Here is an 18084-nt window from a genome sequence, read left to right on the forward strand (position 1 = left end):
TGTCATGGCAACAGTTTCCTTCAAACTATTCTGCAACTTGACTACGGTATAACAGAATAACGTGTTCTCTCGTAGATTTTAACAACCGTGTAGTTTCTGTATTAGCTTTGTAACTAAGCAAATTCACGTTTCTCTTATCTGTTACGATCAAAGTTTTAGACAACGCCACGGCCGCAATATGTAAACCAAAGAAAAAGAGGAAATTTTGAAGTTGAATGTAACTTCCGTGCATTGCTGAGCACTCGATGGCTTGAGTTTCGTCTTTACTACCTGGAGCGTGCGCTTGTTTACTTTGAGTATGCATGCATGTGCGTTGCTTATTAATCTTCGCATGAGAATGAGGTTATAATGCAGTCTCTTTGTGAATTATTCATCGGTTGTGGCCTACGACAAGGCAAGCTCTACCAGACTCTGTCCTTCCAACTAACTTTCAAAACTGGCTAATGTATTCCCTGCCGGAGCGAAGCCAAAAACTTGCTCCGTCCACCAGAGAACTCTGTTGACAGTGTGATACTTTTTGTCAGACTCAAGGTAAAAAAAATCAAGTCAGTGTTGCCAGCTGTAGGATATACCACCAGACATGGGGAATTTCTAACCTGATTTTTACCTACTTGAGAGTGAGTTTTCCTGTAAATGCCAATACATACAGGCTTTCTTAAGTGAAAAGGTGTACTTCTGGTACCTAAAAAGCCAGTTGTTGGACACTGCCTCTACCTATTTGTCATCAATGTCATAGTAATCAATAGGCTTGGAGACGAAGCAAATAAGTATATTGATATTGCACGCAAAATGCTTTCTCGACGCAGAAATTATTTTTGTCTGCATTAGAGTACTGGAAAAAGGTAAATTTGTTTCTATCTTCATATCTATCCTCTCAAGTACTTAGTCATTCTTATTTTTAAGACCATCCAAGAGATAGATATTCAGGATGGATCAAGTTAAAATTTACTTTCTGGTTAAACAGGTGAATGAATATACGGAGATATTTTACGCATAATTGTCACACATACTAAGGCATTTGTCCCACTGAGAAAGGGAATCAGTGACTTCCCGAAAGATGTGCTATCTCTGGGGACTAAACCAGTTTGCAACAGGCCAGTCAGTGTCTCTTGAGGTTTCAGGACATCGGAAATGCGAAAGTCAAAAGGTCAAGTCTGGGTTGTAGGGTGGGTGTTGTTCTTCCCACTAAATCTGCAATGCCCTTTACGACGTGGGTACGGGCACTGCCATTCAGAAGAATGATGCCCTTTGCTCTCGACGACTGTTCTCAAACGACACTGCACGCGGCTGAGTTGATGGTCTATGCTTTCGAGAGACACCAGCAGCAGTAGGATCATGTTGGTTATAGAAGAAAGTGAACATGATACATAAAATCACATGATTCCAAAAATACAACCTCTTTGTGAAAAACAAACAAAAATCACCAACCCCCAAAAGTAAAAGTGCAGAAATCTCTATTATGTATACATAAATATATCATATCCTATAGCGTAGAATCCTCTTAACAATTGCAGAAATGGCATGCACTTGCATAGGAACATTATTCGCCAGTAGTTGTCAACACTGTTCAGCCTCGCGTAACACCGTTACTAATAAACTTCTTCACCGCAATTCCCTACGGGTCCTTTTGGCATATTTGCTGGTAAATTAGGAAGTTTACTGTCGGCCATCGTCACTGGTAGCTTGCAGAGACATCTGTTGCCAGGCGGGAAGTTGCAAAGTCACAGATCAACTTTCTCAGAAATCTGGGTTGTATACACCTGGGTATTTTTCACAACATTTGATGTGTGTGTGTGTGCAGTTTTCAATAGTGTCCCCTTTCCCCCCAACAAGTCTTGTTTTGGAGTCAGCGCTACTGAGTATATTCATGACATGAAGCCAGTAATAAACAGGACATTTGCAAATCTAAAAGCAAGTTTAATTCCCACGCTGGTTGCAACATTATACCTATGCGTATCTGTACAGCAATAAATTCAGCTAAATGTAGTTCCACATGTACCAGCTATGACATGAGTAATAGATACCATAAAACCTAGATGTATCCCTACGCGTATCTCGTGTACACATCTAAAAACAAAATCCTCCGCACTCGGTAAATGAGAAATAGTTCATCACCACCCACGGCGCTTCATTTGACGGTGAGATGATAACTCGTGCGTATGCGGAACACATGTCAGAGTAACAACAATAGATTCGTTGTTATCTCCGTCGTGCGTTTCACAACAACAATACCCTGCGAGAATTAAGTGCGGTCATTTGTTAGACATACGCGGGCGGATGAATACGAGTGGAGAAGAATGTAGATCCCGATTAGAACCACGTGACTTGCATCGTCAGTCAGATGTCTTACTTAAGCGTCATGGCATCTACAAAACGGTATTGAAATGAAGCTCGTCTTTCAGAGAAACGCGTGGAATTTATGGGCCTCATTTTTCTTAGAGCTTACTACAAGATGACCTCGAACTAGCACTCATCACGATTTGTTAGCCAAAAGTGGAGAAAATTGAAATTGAATAACAAAAATACACGCTACCATACTAGATTATTCCAGGGTGAGTACACTATGTTGTCAAAAGTCACCGGACACCCAAGTGAACGTGGAGGTAGTGTCATGGTCTGGAGCTATTTTTCTGGTTTGGGCTCGGGCCATTACCTTTATGATCAATGGTAACATGAACAGTGGCGTTTATGAGGACATTTTAGACAATAGCATGCTTTCCACACTGTGGCAATAGTTTGGAATGTGCTCTTTTCTCTACCAGCACGATAATGCCTCTGCCCATAAAGCAGGGTCCATCGTATCGTGGTTTGAGGACAATCAGGTGGATATGCTTAGCTGGACCGCTCAAAGCCCCGATTTGAACCTCATGGAACATCTTTGGGATGAACTCGAGTGTCGGTTTCGTGCCAGATTCACTCGACGAAAAACCAGCCATGAACCATTCACTACGGGACGAATGGAAAAGCAATCCACCAGCAATATATCAGAACTTAGTGGAAAGCCTGCCCCGACACCTGGCTTGTGTCTTTGGAATGAACAGTACTGAGTGTCCGGTGACTTTTGGCTATATGGTGTACATAAAGGTGAAATAACCATACCGTCGTATGAAAACCAGAAGAACGTAACTCAAGAAAAAACTGTTTCACTTTAGTTTAAATAAACTCCTCTGAAGAACTGCATTTGGAGTCAGATCGGCTTATCTCCACTTCTATTCCTTAGCAGTAAGGTGGAGTCACGTACTGACTCTTTTTAAGAGTCAGACCTATTCCTATAGGTCTCGCGCGACAACTTGAGCTCTGGAGAAAGTGGAAATCCGTGGGGGTTATATCGGTTTTGTCAAGAAAAAACAGGCTAGTGGAGCAAAATTCCAATGTTGCCATCTACAGATGTAAACAATTAACTGGTCGCTCAGTTTAGATGTAGATTTGCATAATTCGGAAAAGGGGGGGTTCTGCATTGCGAAGCCAAGCAGGAAATGTATCCCAAGATACTCGCCGATATGTATGGCGGAGTGGTTAGCACATCGCGCTACGACGCGAGGAGCTCCGGGTTTGAATTCCGGCCTGTAGATGGTAGTGTTTTTATCATCACTCATCGTCATCTTCGCGATTAGCCAAAAGTGACAGGAAAGCGAAGTAAAATGAACCAAATCAATTAATCCAATTTGGATAAAGCGGTTATTAATTCATTGATTGATTTTATTTATTTTATTTCGCTTTTCTGCCACTTTTGGCTAACCGCGAAGATCAGGATGAGAGATGATAAGAAGAAACTGATGAAGGGACAGTTACAAAGAACACTCATGGCGGGGTTCGAACCCGGCACCTATGACGTCGAAGCGCATTGTGCTTACCACCAAGTGGAAAAGGAAGGAGAGGCTTCTAATGGCGACCATTGACGCAGCACAGTTTGCAAGTAAAATATTTGGGGCCGTTGTGAAATAATATATATATATAACGAGAAGAGAAACGTATATACGCATTGATGATGTCAGAGGGATGGAAAGGAGAGAGAAGGAAATGGTGGGAAGAGGAGCTCGCAGCATTGCGTACAAAGCAAATATGGCCGTAATAGGTTCGAAGGTCGATATACCCCTTTTTTTAAATTAAAAGTCAGTAGTGCATATCCAGCTTTGTTAAGAGATGGTCTTGGTTATCACAGGCATTCTGGTAACATACAAGTATATTGAGAATAGCAAGAAACTAGTGCGGTTGCAAACACTGCTCTTGAAGGGTGGAAAACTCATTATGAGGGTTGTCACTGCCTCCGTGGTCAACTCGAATACTTTCTTCCCAGAGCTCAAGTTGTGGTGTGAGACCTATAAGAATGAAAATTCCTGTAAATTTTATGGAGTTACGTTCCTCTTGCTTCACACACGACGATACGTGACGTAGAGTGGAGCTTATTTTGTCAATAAGCACGAAATGATAATTTGTTATGTCTTTTCAAATTTCCACGCTTCAAATGATGATAGATCTCCCTCCCTCCTTCTCTCTCTCTTCCTCCCCCCTTCACCTCCTCCACCTCACCTTTGGTCGGTTGCTGGTGGAAGGAATTGAAGACGAAAAAGGTCAATTTTTATCTGTTCTACTGTAAGACAGCTTTAATGAGTTGTTTTTGGATCCTGATAAACGCGGTTGTTGAAGGAAGTGTCATCAGGGACTGGTACAGTCACGTGCAATAATATTGGGACTCGTATATCCTGAAATACTGGCTTCCCTGCAATGCGTTGTGTGTATTGCTTAACTCTAGGGTGATGAGCCGACTTCAATATCAACTTTTCAATAGGAAGTTCTGTTATATAATTTGCTATAGAAAAGGAAGAAGCAAATATTTCAAAAGAGATGTAGAATTCATTACATAAAATGGATTGAATTCAACTAAATTTTAATTAGAAACAATATCACGAAAATTTGCCCCTAATGTATTCTGTATCATTATAGTTTGAGTTTTGTTTCAGTTTTAAGTTCACTTTATGCACCTAAATGCTAATCAGGACTGGACCTACCGTTTAAAGTAATTTAACCACTTTGTGCCTCCACCGTGTATTAAACAGAACTCCTTGATTATAAGGCTATGACATTACCGTGTCGGAAACGGGGAGGTACTGATAGTTAATTGATTGATTAATTTTTAAGAGAATTTTGCCATATCTCTCTCTCTCTCTCTCTCTCTCTCTCTCTCTCTCTCTCTCTCTCTCTCTCTCTCTCTCTCTCTCTCTCTCTCTCTCTCTCTCCAGCTGCCCTCTAGCCAGTCGCTGGAGGAAGAGCTTGGCATGCCACGATGCCTCGTCAAATGTCACTTCCAGAGTTGGCTCACGGTCTGACGACGTGACGTCAATCAGAACAACCAATCAGGCTGTAGGCTGACTGTTTTCAAATCACAACAAAAGCTGATGGGATTTGTCAGTGTTTTTATACTGGAGGACCTCTAGTTAACCCTTCTTGTCCGACGCTAGTAACTAATTCAACGATAGATGACAGAAGTTGTCTATCTTCCATGCATACACAGAAGAGGAAAATATAAAATAGAAATAGCAACTTTTGGAACGACCTATTTCAGTAAAACGTGTACGAGCAAATTGTCCATCACCATTTTCATTTATTTTTATATTGCCTCCTACATGTTTTTCAGCTATAGAATTGTAATCATGCTGATGCAAAGAATGTTGGCTGTCTCGTTGACATGTCTCTTACCTCGCAATTCCTAAAACAAACTAACTGAATATGGTGATGGACAATTTACCAAGTGTTATATTTGCATCCCACCGAGCATAAAATAGCTAAAATCTACCAAACCGAGCATAAAATTCCCCAAGTGCGTTTCTTTTCCTTTTTGCAAATTAGAAAACGACTATGCGGAACAGTTGAATCTTGAGTTGAATTAGGGGCCTCCGAGATGCGTATACTTCGTGTATACTCCGTATACGGGCCGCAACCTGATGACGTCAAAACAGTAGTCGTGTGTTTTGGCGAAATACATGTATTTGAATGAGCGAGTTGTTCTAAAAAGAGTTCCTGTAAATGTATTTATTTCACAGTAAGAATAATAATTATTATCGCAAATTAAACATAGTTATGTATTGATCAGTTACAAGTAAATGTACGCGTTTATATGTAATACAACGTTTAATTACATGTTAGTAAAAAGAAAGTGTGTTCAACCAGCGCGAAATTCATTTAAGAATTTGTGTATGGTATGCCAAACTTGTAACTACTAATTATATTCTTTTAATTAACACGAAAAAAGTTGATAGTTATTCATATGTCCGTATTATTGCTCATAAGTTGTCTGAAATTGTGTAGTTAAAAGTTCAAAAGTCACGTCTTAAACATCTAATTTACAATTTATCATGCTATAGGTCCCGGGTTCGATCCCGGCTGATTCAAATCCGGGAACTTTTCTAACGTTGGAAGCGGCCCCGGCGCCCACCCAGCGTCGAATGACATGGGTACCTGGGGGAAACCCTGGGGGGTAAAGGCGGTCAGGGGCGTGATGCTGATCACATCACCCCCACTCACGACCGGAACAAGAAAGTGTGGGGGCGTTACCCCCACACCACCTATACGCCTTCATGGTGTGGTGCTAAGCACAGGGGAGCACTTTACCTTTACCTTTTCTATCTAACCACAGTACAGGAGTATTCACTTACTTCTTCAAGCTATGTTCCGGTTTACAAAAATTAGATCTTGATGATATAGTACATCTGTGAAAGAAATATAATGTACGAACATCAATGGAATTTTACGACTTCGTTCAATGCTAATAACCTATTTCACAAATACATTGTGGATAATTTTGTACTTTTGTACTCAGTAATGGGTGTTATATTTTCTCTTTGTCAATTATTTCTGTCAAAGACATGATGAAATCTTCATGATTATTGCGATGTAGTTAGTGAACTATTAAAAATGTGTACTTGCGTCACCAGCATTTAAGGTAATTGGAAATGTAGAACGGAAATCTCGAAATGTAGAACGGAAGTTGCTAAAGTGAAAATTTACTAGTTTATAAAGAATGTGAATAACGATTCGTTTCGTAGACTTGCACAGTCAGTCATTGTGATTTCATGTAACCTATTTGCTTTATTTAAATTTATACTCTGTGTAAAAGTAGGTGAGCGAGATTTTATCTCAACCTGTTCTAAATATACCAAGTACAAGGGGCAATATAAATATGAACTTACATATATTTCAGCATGGTACGATTTCAAAACATGTTCACGTACAGTTACAAGTAAATTGTCCTTGTTAGGGATGGATGAAATACACGCTTGATATTCCTAAAACTTACGCCGTATCCTGAAAAACAACTTGTCTCTTGATTTTTACCATATCTAGCTTGTCTACGGAAAATGGATTTTAGAATACGAATTTCTTCTAACAATATTCTCATGATAGATCAAGAGGTTTATTGAGTTCTCCTGCTTCTTGCTTTGACTTCTTAATTAAATTACGTCGCTTGCATTAATATTCCCATTTTCCGTGTGATCGTAAATCCATTTTCATAGGCTTTAATTACTGTTAGATCATTTAAGGTTAGTGTTCTTAGCATCCAGGTATTTCGAATAGGTTAGGCTAGTACGTTTGCTTCATTAGTATGTGCTTGATGTAAAATTTTTAATACGAAACATGATTTTAAACAAATGTAAGCTTAACCTTCAACCAAACCAGTCAAACTTGTGCAGCCAAATATTTACCTGATCTCTCGAAAATTAAAAATGTATTCAAGTTACACAGGGGAATTCAGTTTCCAAAGTTGGAAAGTTTATTTAATACCAAATTCCAATCTTACAAGCTCTTTCCTCAACCCAACTTTTACAAAATTATCTTGCATGCATAAGTTGAATCGTAAGTGTTTATTCCACAGCAATGCAAAGCAATTATATATTAACGATGATAATTCTTTACGAATTTAGAGTAAGTTATCTCTATCGCATTTTTGGCCCTTGGTAATTTGAAAAATGAAGATACATTATGCAAAACGGTAAAGATTGGATTTTAGTTTTATCAACATTATTCACGTATTTTGTAATGCCGTATAACAGTTGAAATGTTCTTGATGTGAAAGCAACGTTCTGAATGAATACGAAAGGACGATTCAGTCAGAAAAATAAATATTATACTCTTATAATGCACTTTGTTAAATGCTATAAATTTACTATAATTGACTAGTCCTGTGACGTCACGGAAGCTGCTGTGTGGCCCGTATATAAGTATCTCGGAGACCCCGGTTGAATTCACATTTTGCAAATGCAGCTATAACTTTGACAATTTCAAATGATGTGTTAGGAATGTTGTTCTTTTGTTTCCTTTCTAACTCTTTCGATTCTCTTCTTTTGCAGAGGTTGCAAAGCCCTGTGGAAATTTTCGACGAAATCCAAGAAGACGAAGAACCTTGCTATGGAAAGAAGTGCACCGCCAATGAACATTGCTGCCCAGGATCTGTCTGCGTGGATATGGACGGAAGTAAGTACTTTACATCGGCGATTCCAGCTATCTGATATGACATCTGGCAAGAAATATTGTAAATACTTTCTCCGTGGATGCCTACCTCACCATGTGCTCACAAATGGATGAAACACAGGAAACGTACATTATTGAGCAAGGGTTTATGTCTAGTGACGCTTAAAGCCAACGATAAGCAACGACTCCACGTCACATTTTGATATCATTTATATGTTGTCCTCACAGGATATTTGAAAAATTCTTATCAAAATATGAATGACAATATTATGACGACGTTAGTTTTATGCAACACGCATGTTATAGTCAGAATATTTCTCTACGGTTTGAGCAACTCTGGCTAGCAAGCCTTTAAACAGTATAGAGTGAGATTATTTCCATAACATTTCTGGCAGTTCTGCATTTGCAGCACTGGAGCGTGTCGTACCCGAAGCCACCAAACCGCAAACGAGTCGCTGACGTCATCTCCACCCAGCACCTATCGCTAACCCTGAATGTATGCAACCTCGCATCACAGGTTCCCAAATACCGCTAATGAATTGACTTTGCAATCGCTATATAATCAAAACGTATAACTTATCTATAAATAATCAGGTAGATATTCGCTTGGTATGTCTGAATGAAGTCGCATAGTAAACTATATTTCGTTTATTGTGTAAAATCTTTAGTATCGTATCAAAGTCTCGGTCTCGTCTCGATTTACAGAGGTCTGTCTTGTTCTCGGACTCGTCTTTACCAAATCTCGAATTATCTAGTCTCGATTTTCGCAAGCTCGTCTCGAATTTCCAGCCGAGGCCGATACCCCACCCATAATGTTCTTCAATGGGTATAACAATTTAAGAATTACTGATTTTTACCACACAACTCACAGATTCCTATATCGTGTAAGATTTATATTAGTAATACTAAGTATATAAACATTAAGTGGTAATTTTCTTCATAATAAGAAAATTGAATTGAGTATGTAAACAAAGTCATTGATATACAATATATATTATTGAAAGTTTCGATTTTCTGTTACTACTTAATAAGTCATTTATTTTCCTATTTCACCCGCAAAATGTACTTTCCTTGAATACATATAGAATTAAGTCCACACAGATTTGACTTAATTTATCACTTTTAGAGTCTTTCACATCAATCTTCTTGTCAAGATTAGTTAAACACATTTATCGTCTTTTCAATTCTCTGGACAAACGAAAGTTGCACATCTAGAATATTGCTAATCTCAATTAGGTACATTTTTACAAGGAAGTTTGTATATAGTTTTTAACGTGTTATTACCCTAATGTTCCAAAAGAAATTAACTCGGATAGCCTTAGTTCGCAGGCGTGATGGTTACGAGAGAAACGAAGTTAACTTTAACATTACTTGAAATACATCTGCGAAACTTCTTGACATTTCTGATTCAATGTCCTTTAACACCTGGTTTCAATTTCTTTCCTTCCTTCTAATCATGCTGCCTCTTACTGTTCCCTCTAGTTTTTCATATTTAACTTTATTTATGCTCCTGCATAGTTCTTCCACCTCAAGCGTCAGAAATCCTTCTTACTTTCCTCTTCTCTCTGCTTGGCGCCATCTATTTATATTATTCGTATTAGAAGCTATTGTGTTGGTCCTTTAAAAATTATGTCAATTTTTTGTGCTGTGACATGATGTACAAACAAATTTACAGTCTTCCTTTTCAAGATGAAATACATTTGAAGTTATGGCATTTGTACAGCTTTATCAAAATAAGTATGTCCCTGTACCGCTGCAGTCGAATTTTTAATCGTAAACGAGCGGAGGGAGCGTGGACGATGCAATCAGCTGCTTACATTGTTTTCATGTTCCTGCGTTGACAAATTGTGAAGGAAAAGCAAGAGGAGAAAACAAATGTCTGTGCATGTTAGTTCGCGAGTTTACTAGGGGTATTCTTATCTTCGTTAGGCTGTTGTTTTTGTACAATAAATTAAGAAAAGTGTTACCGGACTTTATGTTCGCGCTGTATATAGAACTATTTTTATCCCTGGAAATTAAAATACGCAAATTATTTATCACTCTTGAAAAGATTGAAGACACCCCGGGGTTTCTATCGCCCCTCCGCATCCGCCCATGGTCAGAGTTCGTGGTAAAACGAAGTTGTTTTATAAACAGAAGGAAATAACATCCCCTCCTACATTCGTGCTGTTCACAGCTCGTCCTGGAAATAACGATTTTGCGTCTCTTGGAAAAGACAGATTGCTCAAGCCGTTAACATCGAAGATGACGCAACGGGGTGTTTCGTCAGCTGTTTATACAATTTCCCCATGTCGTGAAAGGGCCGTCGGTCGGTCGATATTGATTCCTGATGTGGGAGGAATTAAGTCAATTAAAATTATACGAGGGTTGTTCTAAATGTCTTCACCTAGCTAATTTCTCCATAGGTAATGAGTGACGAATCTCTTTGCGGCAGCTATACGTTGCAATTGCAGCATTGGAAATTGAACACCAGAATGATCGTGAGAGTCGTGTGCACAGCAATGGACTTAAACAACAATGTGATGTAAGCAGTGGTTTTCTCCACTTTCCCACAGTCGACGGCAACAATGTTACGTTAAAAATCACGTTTCGTCAGTCTCATAGCCTCATGATCATTCTGGTATGCAATTGCCCACGCTGAAACTGTAACTTGTGTCTGAATGTTCAGCGTCATCTTGGCTAATGACGTATGCTCGGGCGCGTGACTCTTTATCTGAAATTATTTAATATATCATTACCATTTCCATCTACATTGTACAGTAACACACCACATTTACTTCAAACGTGTAACCATATTTCTCACTCACTCTGTACATTACAAAAATACTCGTTTAATCTCTGTTTCCCTGCAGATCATTAATCGCTACTGGTGCTTCAGAATGAAATGAAAGTAATCGAATGTTCCCAGTGCCAGAAATCAAACTAGTACAATGCGATATGCAACAAAGTAAGAACGTAGTGCGAAACAAGCACCATGGCGTGCTTTCCGTAAATACAAAAGCACTAGAAACAAGATAGAATGAAAATAAGATGGAAATAATTGTAGGAAAACTTAGGCTTACGCACTTCAGGACATAGGGTACGGTTTCGCATAAGATGTGTATTTATTGGGGTTTGTCGAAATGCGCTCGCATATTGAACAAGGCCTCCGATGTGCGCTAAGCTATGCATGAACCCTCGATTTGCCAGTTCAACCAGCTCCACTAGTCTATTTACGGCAAAGTAAAGAATTTCTATATTTGCCCATTACTGTGAAGTATTGTTGTGTCATGCAGTATTCAGGACCAAGCATGAGGTATTTCCGGCTACCAATAAGGCTCGTACCAGTGTACAGCCTGAACGGTGAAAATTCAAGCACTTTGGATTGAAACTCACCTATTTCCAACAACTTTCTCCTCTTTCCATTTTTCGCTGTGTGCACTAATAACGGAGTTGCCTATGGAACCGGACTTTTGAATCACCCTCTCTTTCAAATAACTGGGAATGTAAACACCAGCTTCATGTACCTTAATTCAAACATTATTGTATTTCATTTCTGTAGGACTTTTACTTTTCAATCGTAGGAATTTGTCTATCAAAATATGTTGCCTAACATACCCTAACCTAACCTAAATCTAACATAACTTCGGATCCCATTGGCACCCCATTTTTAAATTTTGAAGTTATTGAGTAATAGTGTATGTACAGCACATAGTTTTTTTTAAAGAAATTAAAAGACCTGTTCCTGAGAAAATGGCTGCCAAAATTTTCTTTACACCACCTTCAATTGTTTTTTTTGCCCTGACATAGGCATGCAATATCTCGTGTGAAAGAACCCTTCAATACCTTTTCAATTCCATCCGAATCGCTTCTGTAGGTTCCCTGATTGCAGAAATATTCCAATTTAAATTTAACAAGATGTTGGAAAAAATTGTACAAAATCGCATAGTTAAGAACACTGTAATTTCGGAAATACAAAAGATATGGATCTGCAACTTTGTATATTTTCCTACCTCAGGTGGCCCTTTCAGTATGAAAATTTAAGAAATGAATCAAAATATGTGAGGTTGAAAAGTGCCTCTTCAGTGGTTGATTTCGCATGTGAAGAATTGTGTTTTAAAAATATTTCTGCCTCCCTCTCTCTTGTATATGTAATTCAACTTTCCTCTATGTGGAATGCCTTTTTTAGCTGTGTTTTATTCTAAGGGTTTAATTTTGGAAATTTTGTATATATCTTTCTTAAATTAGTTAATGTTTATTTTACTATGAGGTTCTACTAGAATAATGATATATCTTATAGTTTTTGATTAATTTATTATTTGAATACTTATTATTTTTTGACGCCATTTTTTTTCAGATGTTTTTGGAGGAACTATCTTTAAAGGTATATAAGGACTATTCATTTTAGTTGTTGTAGAGTAAAGATCTTTAAAATGAGTAATTTTTCCACATAATTCAGTTCTTGTACTCCATTAATACTTGAAAATATGGTCGTGATTATTACGCGGCATTTTGAAAGATGTTGTTGTTGTTGTTATTATTATTATTATGTTAGGTGGATACTTGTGCTACATGAAGGGTTTAAGGGGTGATGCTTCCACGTAATACACCCAATTGTCAGCCTCACTTCCACGTAGTACACCCTGGACTGCATTTTGCAGACTAACGAGGCTCTGGCGACTGGGCCTATGGCCAGTATAATTGTGTGTGTTTTGTCCTTATGTGTACTGAGTGCCCCTTTACAGCCTCAGCTTTTAACCAAGGTAAGAATATTTTAGTTTGCAGACACTGGTTTATTTCTGTTATGCTAAGGGGATTGACCCCGCATAGTGTGACTGGTGCAAAATAGCCAAAGCGTTGACGCACCCAAAATTTTTAATTCAAATTCAAAATTCAAGTGGTACATGAAAAGGAGTCTTATACGTATTAAGTAGCTTAAATAATTTAGCTAAATTAAATCATATTATTAGCCGATAGATTACAAATACATAAGGGATTTGATTAAATATATGACATAAGTTCCAGAATACGAGATTATAGTAATAGTACTTTTTTTATCAGGGAATATTAAATTTTAATTCGATGAACTGGAATGCGGACTCAGGTTCAAAGATTTATGCTAACTTGTGGATTGCCAGAGTCGACTTGAGTGGCGTAGTGTTACAACATAATTGAAATAAAATTGTGTACTCAAGTAGTAAAGGAAAGTGTATAATTTGCAAAAATTAATAACAAATAGCTAAATTTGTCCAGAGCTTAAGGCATTAGTAGCTGTTGTGGACTGGAGTAGCTAATTTTCCAAGATTAGTATTTCGTTTGTTGTCAATTATTGTGTTAATAATAATTACTTCATTAAAAGCTATTAAACCAAATGCCCAGGGTATGCACAATAACTTAATTTGAAGTACTACGTGCAATTTAATTCTCAGACTTTGTACACTCAACGGCAAAAGAAACAGTAGGACAATTGTTCATCAATATCGCCCCCCCCCCCGCCCTCTCTTTCTCATGATCAAGAATTGAAATAAAAACGACAATGAGCAGATGACAACTTATGCTTTAGGAATCAATTCTTTAGAACAACACAGGATGTAGAATAGAAATAATGAAAATAGATATGGACAATTTGCTAAACCATTATCTTTGCCATTGGCTGTAACCCCCCCGCTTGGAATTTGCCCGTAATCACTCGGCTATCGAGAATGCTTTTGCGTTATTAGTTGTAGTACTTGCAGAACGCGATCGACGAAGCCTCCTGCCTCGCTCACTCCCTCCCTTCAGCCTCTCTTACAAAGCTACAACACCACCGCCCTCTCTGCATACTAGAACGCTCTTTAACAATTAGAGCAGGTCGACCAGGCCTCCTTTATATGCAAGTATTATTTCTATTCATGTTACGCCTGTACGTTCTTTAATTAGCAGTCAAAAATAGCACTGCCTTACAATGATTTTCCGGTTTGGAAAACTGTCAACGTTTTCTTAATGAATTTGACATGCAAAATCTAAAAATGAAGTTAGTGTTGCTGTATAATGTACAGTTTTCTTTAAAACGGAGTGGGACAACATGCTATATACCGTATGCGCCAAAATATACAGTACTGAAATGAAAAGATGAACAAAAGTATAAGACATGTTACAATATAGTGACTGGTCTATATGCAACCCAAATAACAATCGTGCCTTTTGGGTTGCATAACTGTCAGAAAACCTAAGGTTAGGTTAGGTTAGGGCATGTGGAGTGGACGATTGTCATTTGGGTTGCATATAGACCAGTCACCTTTTTCAAACTCGGTCCACCTTCACGACCGCTTCCGTATGAGCGGAAATAATGCTCAACTATGAATACTTTTTCCTCCGTCGAGAGACCCATTTCCAACAACAACTGCACAACACAACTTCCTTTTCGCTACTGCGAACACGTGCAGCTGGAGCTATGCCCCGTCGACAAACGCAACCACGTGTTCGAGATGCGCGAGTTTCAGTACTGTATATGTTGGCGCATACCGTACATGTATATTTCCGAAAAAAGTGCTGACTCTAAAAGAGACCTCTGGTTGTCAATAAATTTGCTGTTTTAAAACTGTCAACGTTTGCTACATGAATTCGACACGGGAAATTCGAAAATGAACTTCTACCACAAGAACTACTGCATACAGACCCTTCAGTAGGGAAAGCAATGAGATAGAGTATGGTTTGATTCATTGATTGATTTTGTGTTTTAAGTCCACTTTATACACATTAAGGCTAATCGGGACTGGAACTACAGTTTAAAGTGGGATCCGAACCACTGTGTGCCTCCACCGGGTAACGAACCCGGGACTCCTTGATTGCAAGGCGACGACGTTACCACTGCGCCATCGGGGAGGCTTTCACATAGAGTATGGAATAGAAGAGGGAACTGAACCCAAGATCCATTTCCTGCATTCGCTTTTAGACAGTTTTACTGCTATCGTGGGTGAACTAAGTGAAGAACACGGTAAAAGGTTTCGTCAGGAAGTCAGTGACTTGCAGCGCCGGTTTCAGGAACGTTGGAACAGAACAATGATGGCGGATAAGTGTTGGACGTTGGTAGTGAGGATTCACACAAGAGAAAATCTGGTTTTTGGAGCTTCCAAGCGAAAAAGGCAGAAACGGACATAAGTGAAGCATGTTTCGCCAATGAAATTTAGAATTTATTACGAAAATGCACGTTCATTTGGAAGAAAAATCTAGCTCCTAGCAAATAGTGTATGCAAATATCGATATTTGGAATTTATTTTTAGAATTTGTGAAAAATCTTACGTGATGGGATAAATGGATTGCATATTCGTAATCAGCATTCTCGAATAATGTTAAATCACCTGTCATTTTCAAAACAGATCTCAACAAGTTTCATTTTGTACAGCGATGTAATGTAACATGACGAGCCTTCTAGAAATAATTCTTGACATTTCTCGTCTCTAGATTTTATAAATCATTCTCCAAACAATCTTCCTGGCTATAGGCACGTTCAACTTTAAAATTACATTTCCAGGAGTGTTTTTATAAGGACCAGCATCTCTTTATCCTATTTTCCCTTTCAGCTTCTCCACATCTGCATCCAGCCTGTATCAGTATCCGTCCAGCATCCGGAACGGTTCCCAGAGGAATCAAGTGCGCTTGGGAGCAATTTTCATTCTCTCCCTTTCTTATCTAATAGAGAGGAGAGCCTGAGAAAAAAGAATTCCTTGATTCTCGTACTGCTTTGTGCAAAACGTCGTTCTGAATCAGGAATAGAAATGCGAGAGATGTGAGAACAAGATAACGCACAGAACGAACTAAAACACGGCTGAAAACAGGAAACGTCTCTCTACTTTTATTATGATGCGGAGAACGTTTCGTTTCCGCTTCCCTCTCCCCACTTCTCTTTTATCGTGGAGATGGTATTGTTTAATAAATGAACAGTTTCTTGGAAATCCCATTCGTTCCATCGAGTAGAGTTAAGAATTCGAGGACACAGTGCCTGATGGATTTAGATCGCGAGTCCTTGGTGGCCAACTACAAACAATTTTAGTGAACGCTTGTGACGGTAAACATTCATAACCAGGAACATTCTATTCTCATGGTCTTTACATCCATCAAGATAGACTTTCAGTCAGTCATCTCTGTTTCTTGCTTTTCTATTCTATCCTCAGATATCCATTCTCTTCATATCTTCATCATTGGCCAGCTACTTCAACCTGGATCTTCCAACTGATTGCATTCTACTTTAATGATACAGCTCTATCTATATACGTATATTTATAGCTATTCTCTCCAAATGTCCCACCCATTTCAGCATTTATTTCTGAAATGATGTCCTTTTACAGTTCTTCCAATTCTTTATTTGTCCTAGTTCTCTAACACCGTATTCTTTTACAAGCAGGACCAGCTATTTTCCTTCATACCTTTCTTCCCAATATGTGCAGGCTTCTTCCTTCACTAACAGGAAGTCACGAAGTCTGTGAACCATACATGACAGTTGGTTTAATAGTCTGATATCCAAAGTGAATATACAGTGCAATATAACTCAGATGCAATGCTTCTGAAATCACGGCTATCGTCCGTAAGAGAGTGCAATGCCAAGGGAGATTTCTTGTCAATAGATATAACATTTGACTTGCTTCCCTCCAAATTAATGACTTTGGCACCACTGTCTTAGTGTCTGAGAAATATTGCAATTCTTGCAATGAATCATGGGAAAGTTTTACCTAGAAAACTCTCATTTCTTCTCCTGTAACTTTGTAATAATTACATATTCAGAGAAACTTTCAAGCCTTGTTGTCTCATTGGCTTCCGCATTGGTTTTACGTCACTGCATATAAAACGTTCAAGAGTGTTTGTTCTACACGTTCTGTCTTGTACTGAATTTCTGTTACGAAGTTCATGGAACCTTTTTTCCTCGAATATTGATTGACGGGGCACGTACAAGCCATACTCGGCCTGCAACAGTCCTCTTCTTTGAGAAAAAAATTGCTTAAGACTCTACAAGTTTTCTGTTTACTGTCTGCTGTACAAAATTTCTTAGTAAACACAATTCAAACGCCACTTGACCTATTTCCTTGTCACTCAGTGTTGCCAACTCGGAATAACAGTAATAAGAGTGGATTAGATGAATATAACCAGGCAAATTGTCCATCACAAGGTTCATTAACTTTGTTTTAAGCCATGCAATATTCTAAGTATTCTACCTGCTAGACTGGAAATTTTCTATTAATGACTAATTTCGGCTATACCGTGTATGCTTTTAGAAGGAACATGAGTTCAACCAATAAACAGCCAGTGCTATTGCGCTGTTGCCAAACTAACTGCCAGCGGAAGGGAAACAGAGAATTCGCGGAGTCCAATATTCAACTATTTTTGTTTTACGATGCATACACAGTATATGTGAGTACAGTGAAATAATTTAGTGAATGTTTCTACACAGGATTATAATGTTAAATAACTGCAGCATATAAGATCTCAAACTCAGACTCACAATATTCGAGAACTGCCTCGACAATGAAGGACGTTGTGTATATTGAGACGAATTTAACACCCATTGTTTTCCTAAGACACAACAACTCAGCTGTCAACACAGTGGCAACGAAAAATACAGACGGAAGGAAAATGAAAGGGTCATTGGGTGTGCATTGAGACGTG

General features: G+C 38.6%; 1 protein-coding gene across 1 annotated transcript in view; it reads left to right on the forward strand.

Annotated features, from left to right (window-relative positions):
* spab (space blanket) overlaps positions 1-18084 on the forward strand; it is a 73388-nt gene that overhangs the window by 32681 nt on the left and 22623 nt on the right. The window contains exon 2 of the mRNA XM_083142478.1: positions 8346-8469. Within this exon, the coding sequence (XP_082998604.1) occupies positions 8346-8469 (124 nt within the window). The remainder of the gene's footprint in view (positions 1-8345; positions 8470-18084) is intronic.

The sequence above is a fragment of the Lepisma saccharinum genome, chromosome 21, assembly GCF_977018435.1.
Source record: "Lepisma saccharinum chromosome 21, izLepSacc3.1, whole genome shotgun sequence".
In the NCBI taxonomy this organism is placed as follows: Eukaryota; Metazoa; Arthropoda; class Insecta; order Zygentoma; family Lepismatidae; genus Lepisma; species Lepisma saccharinum.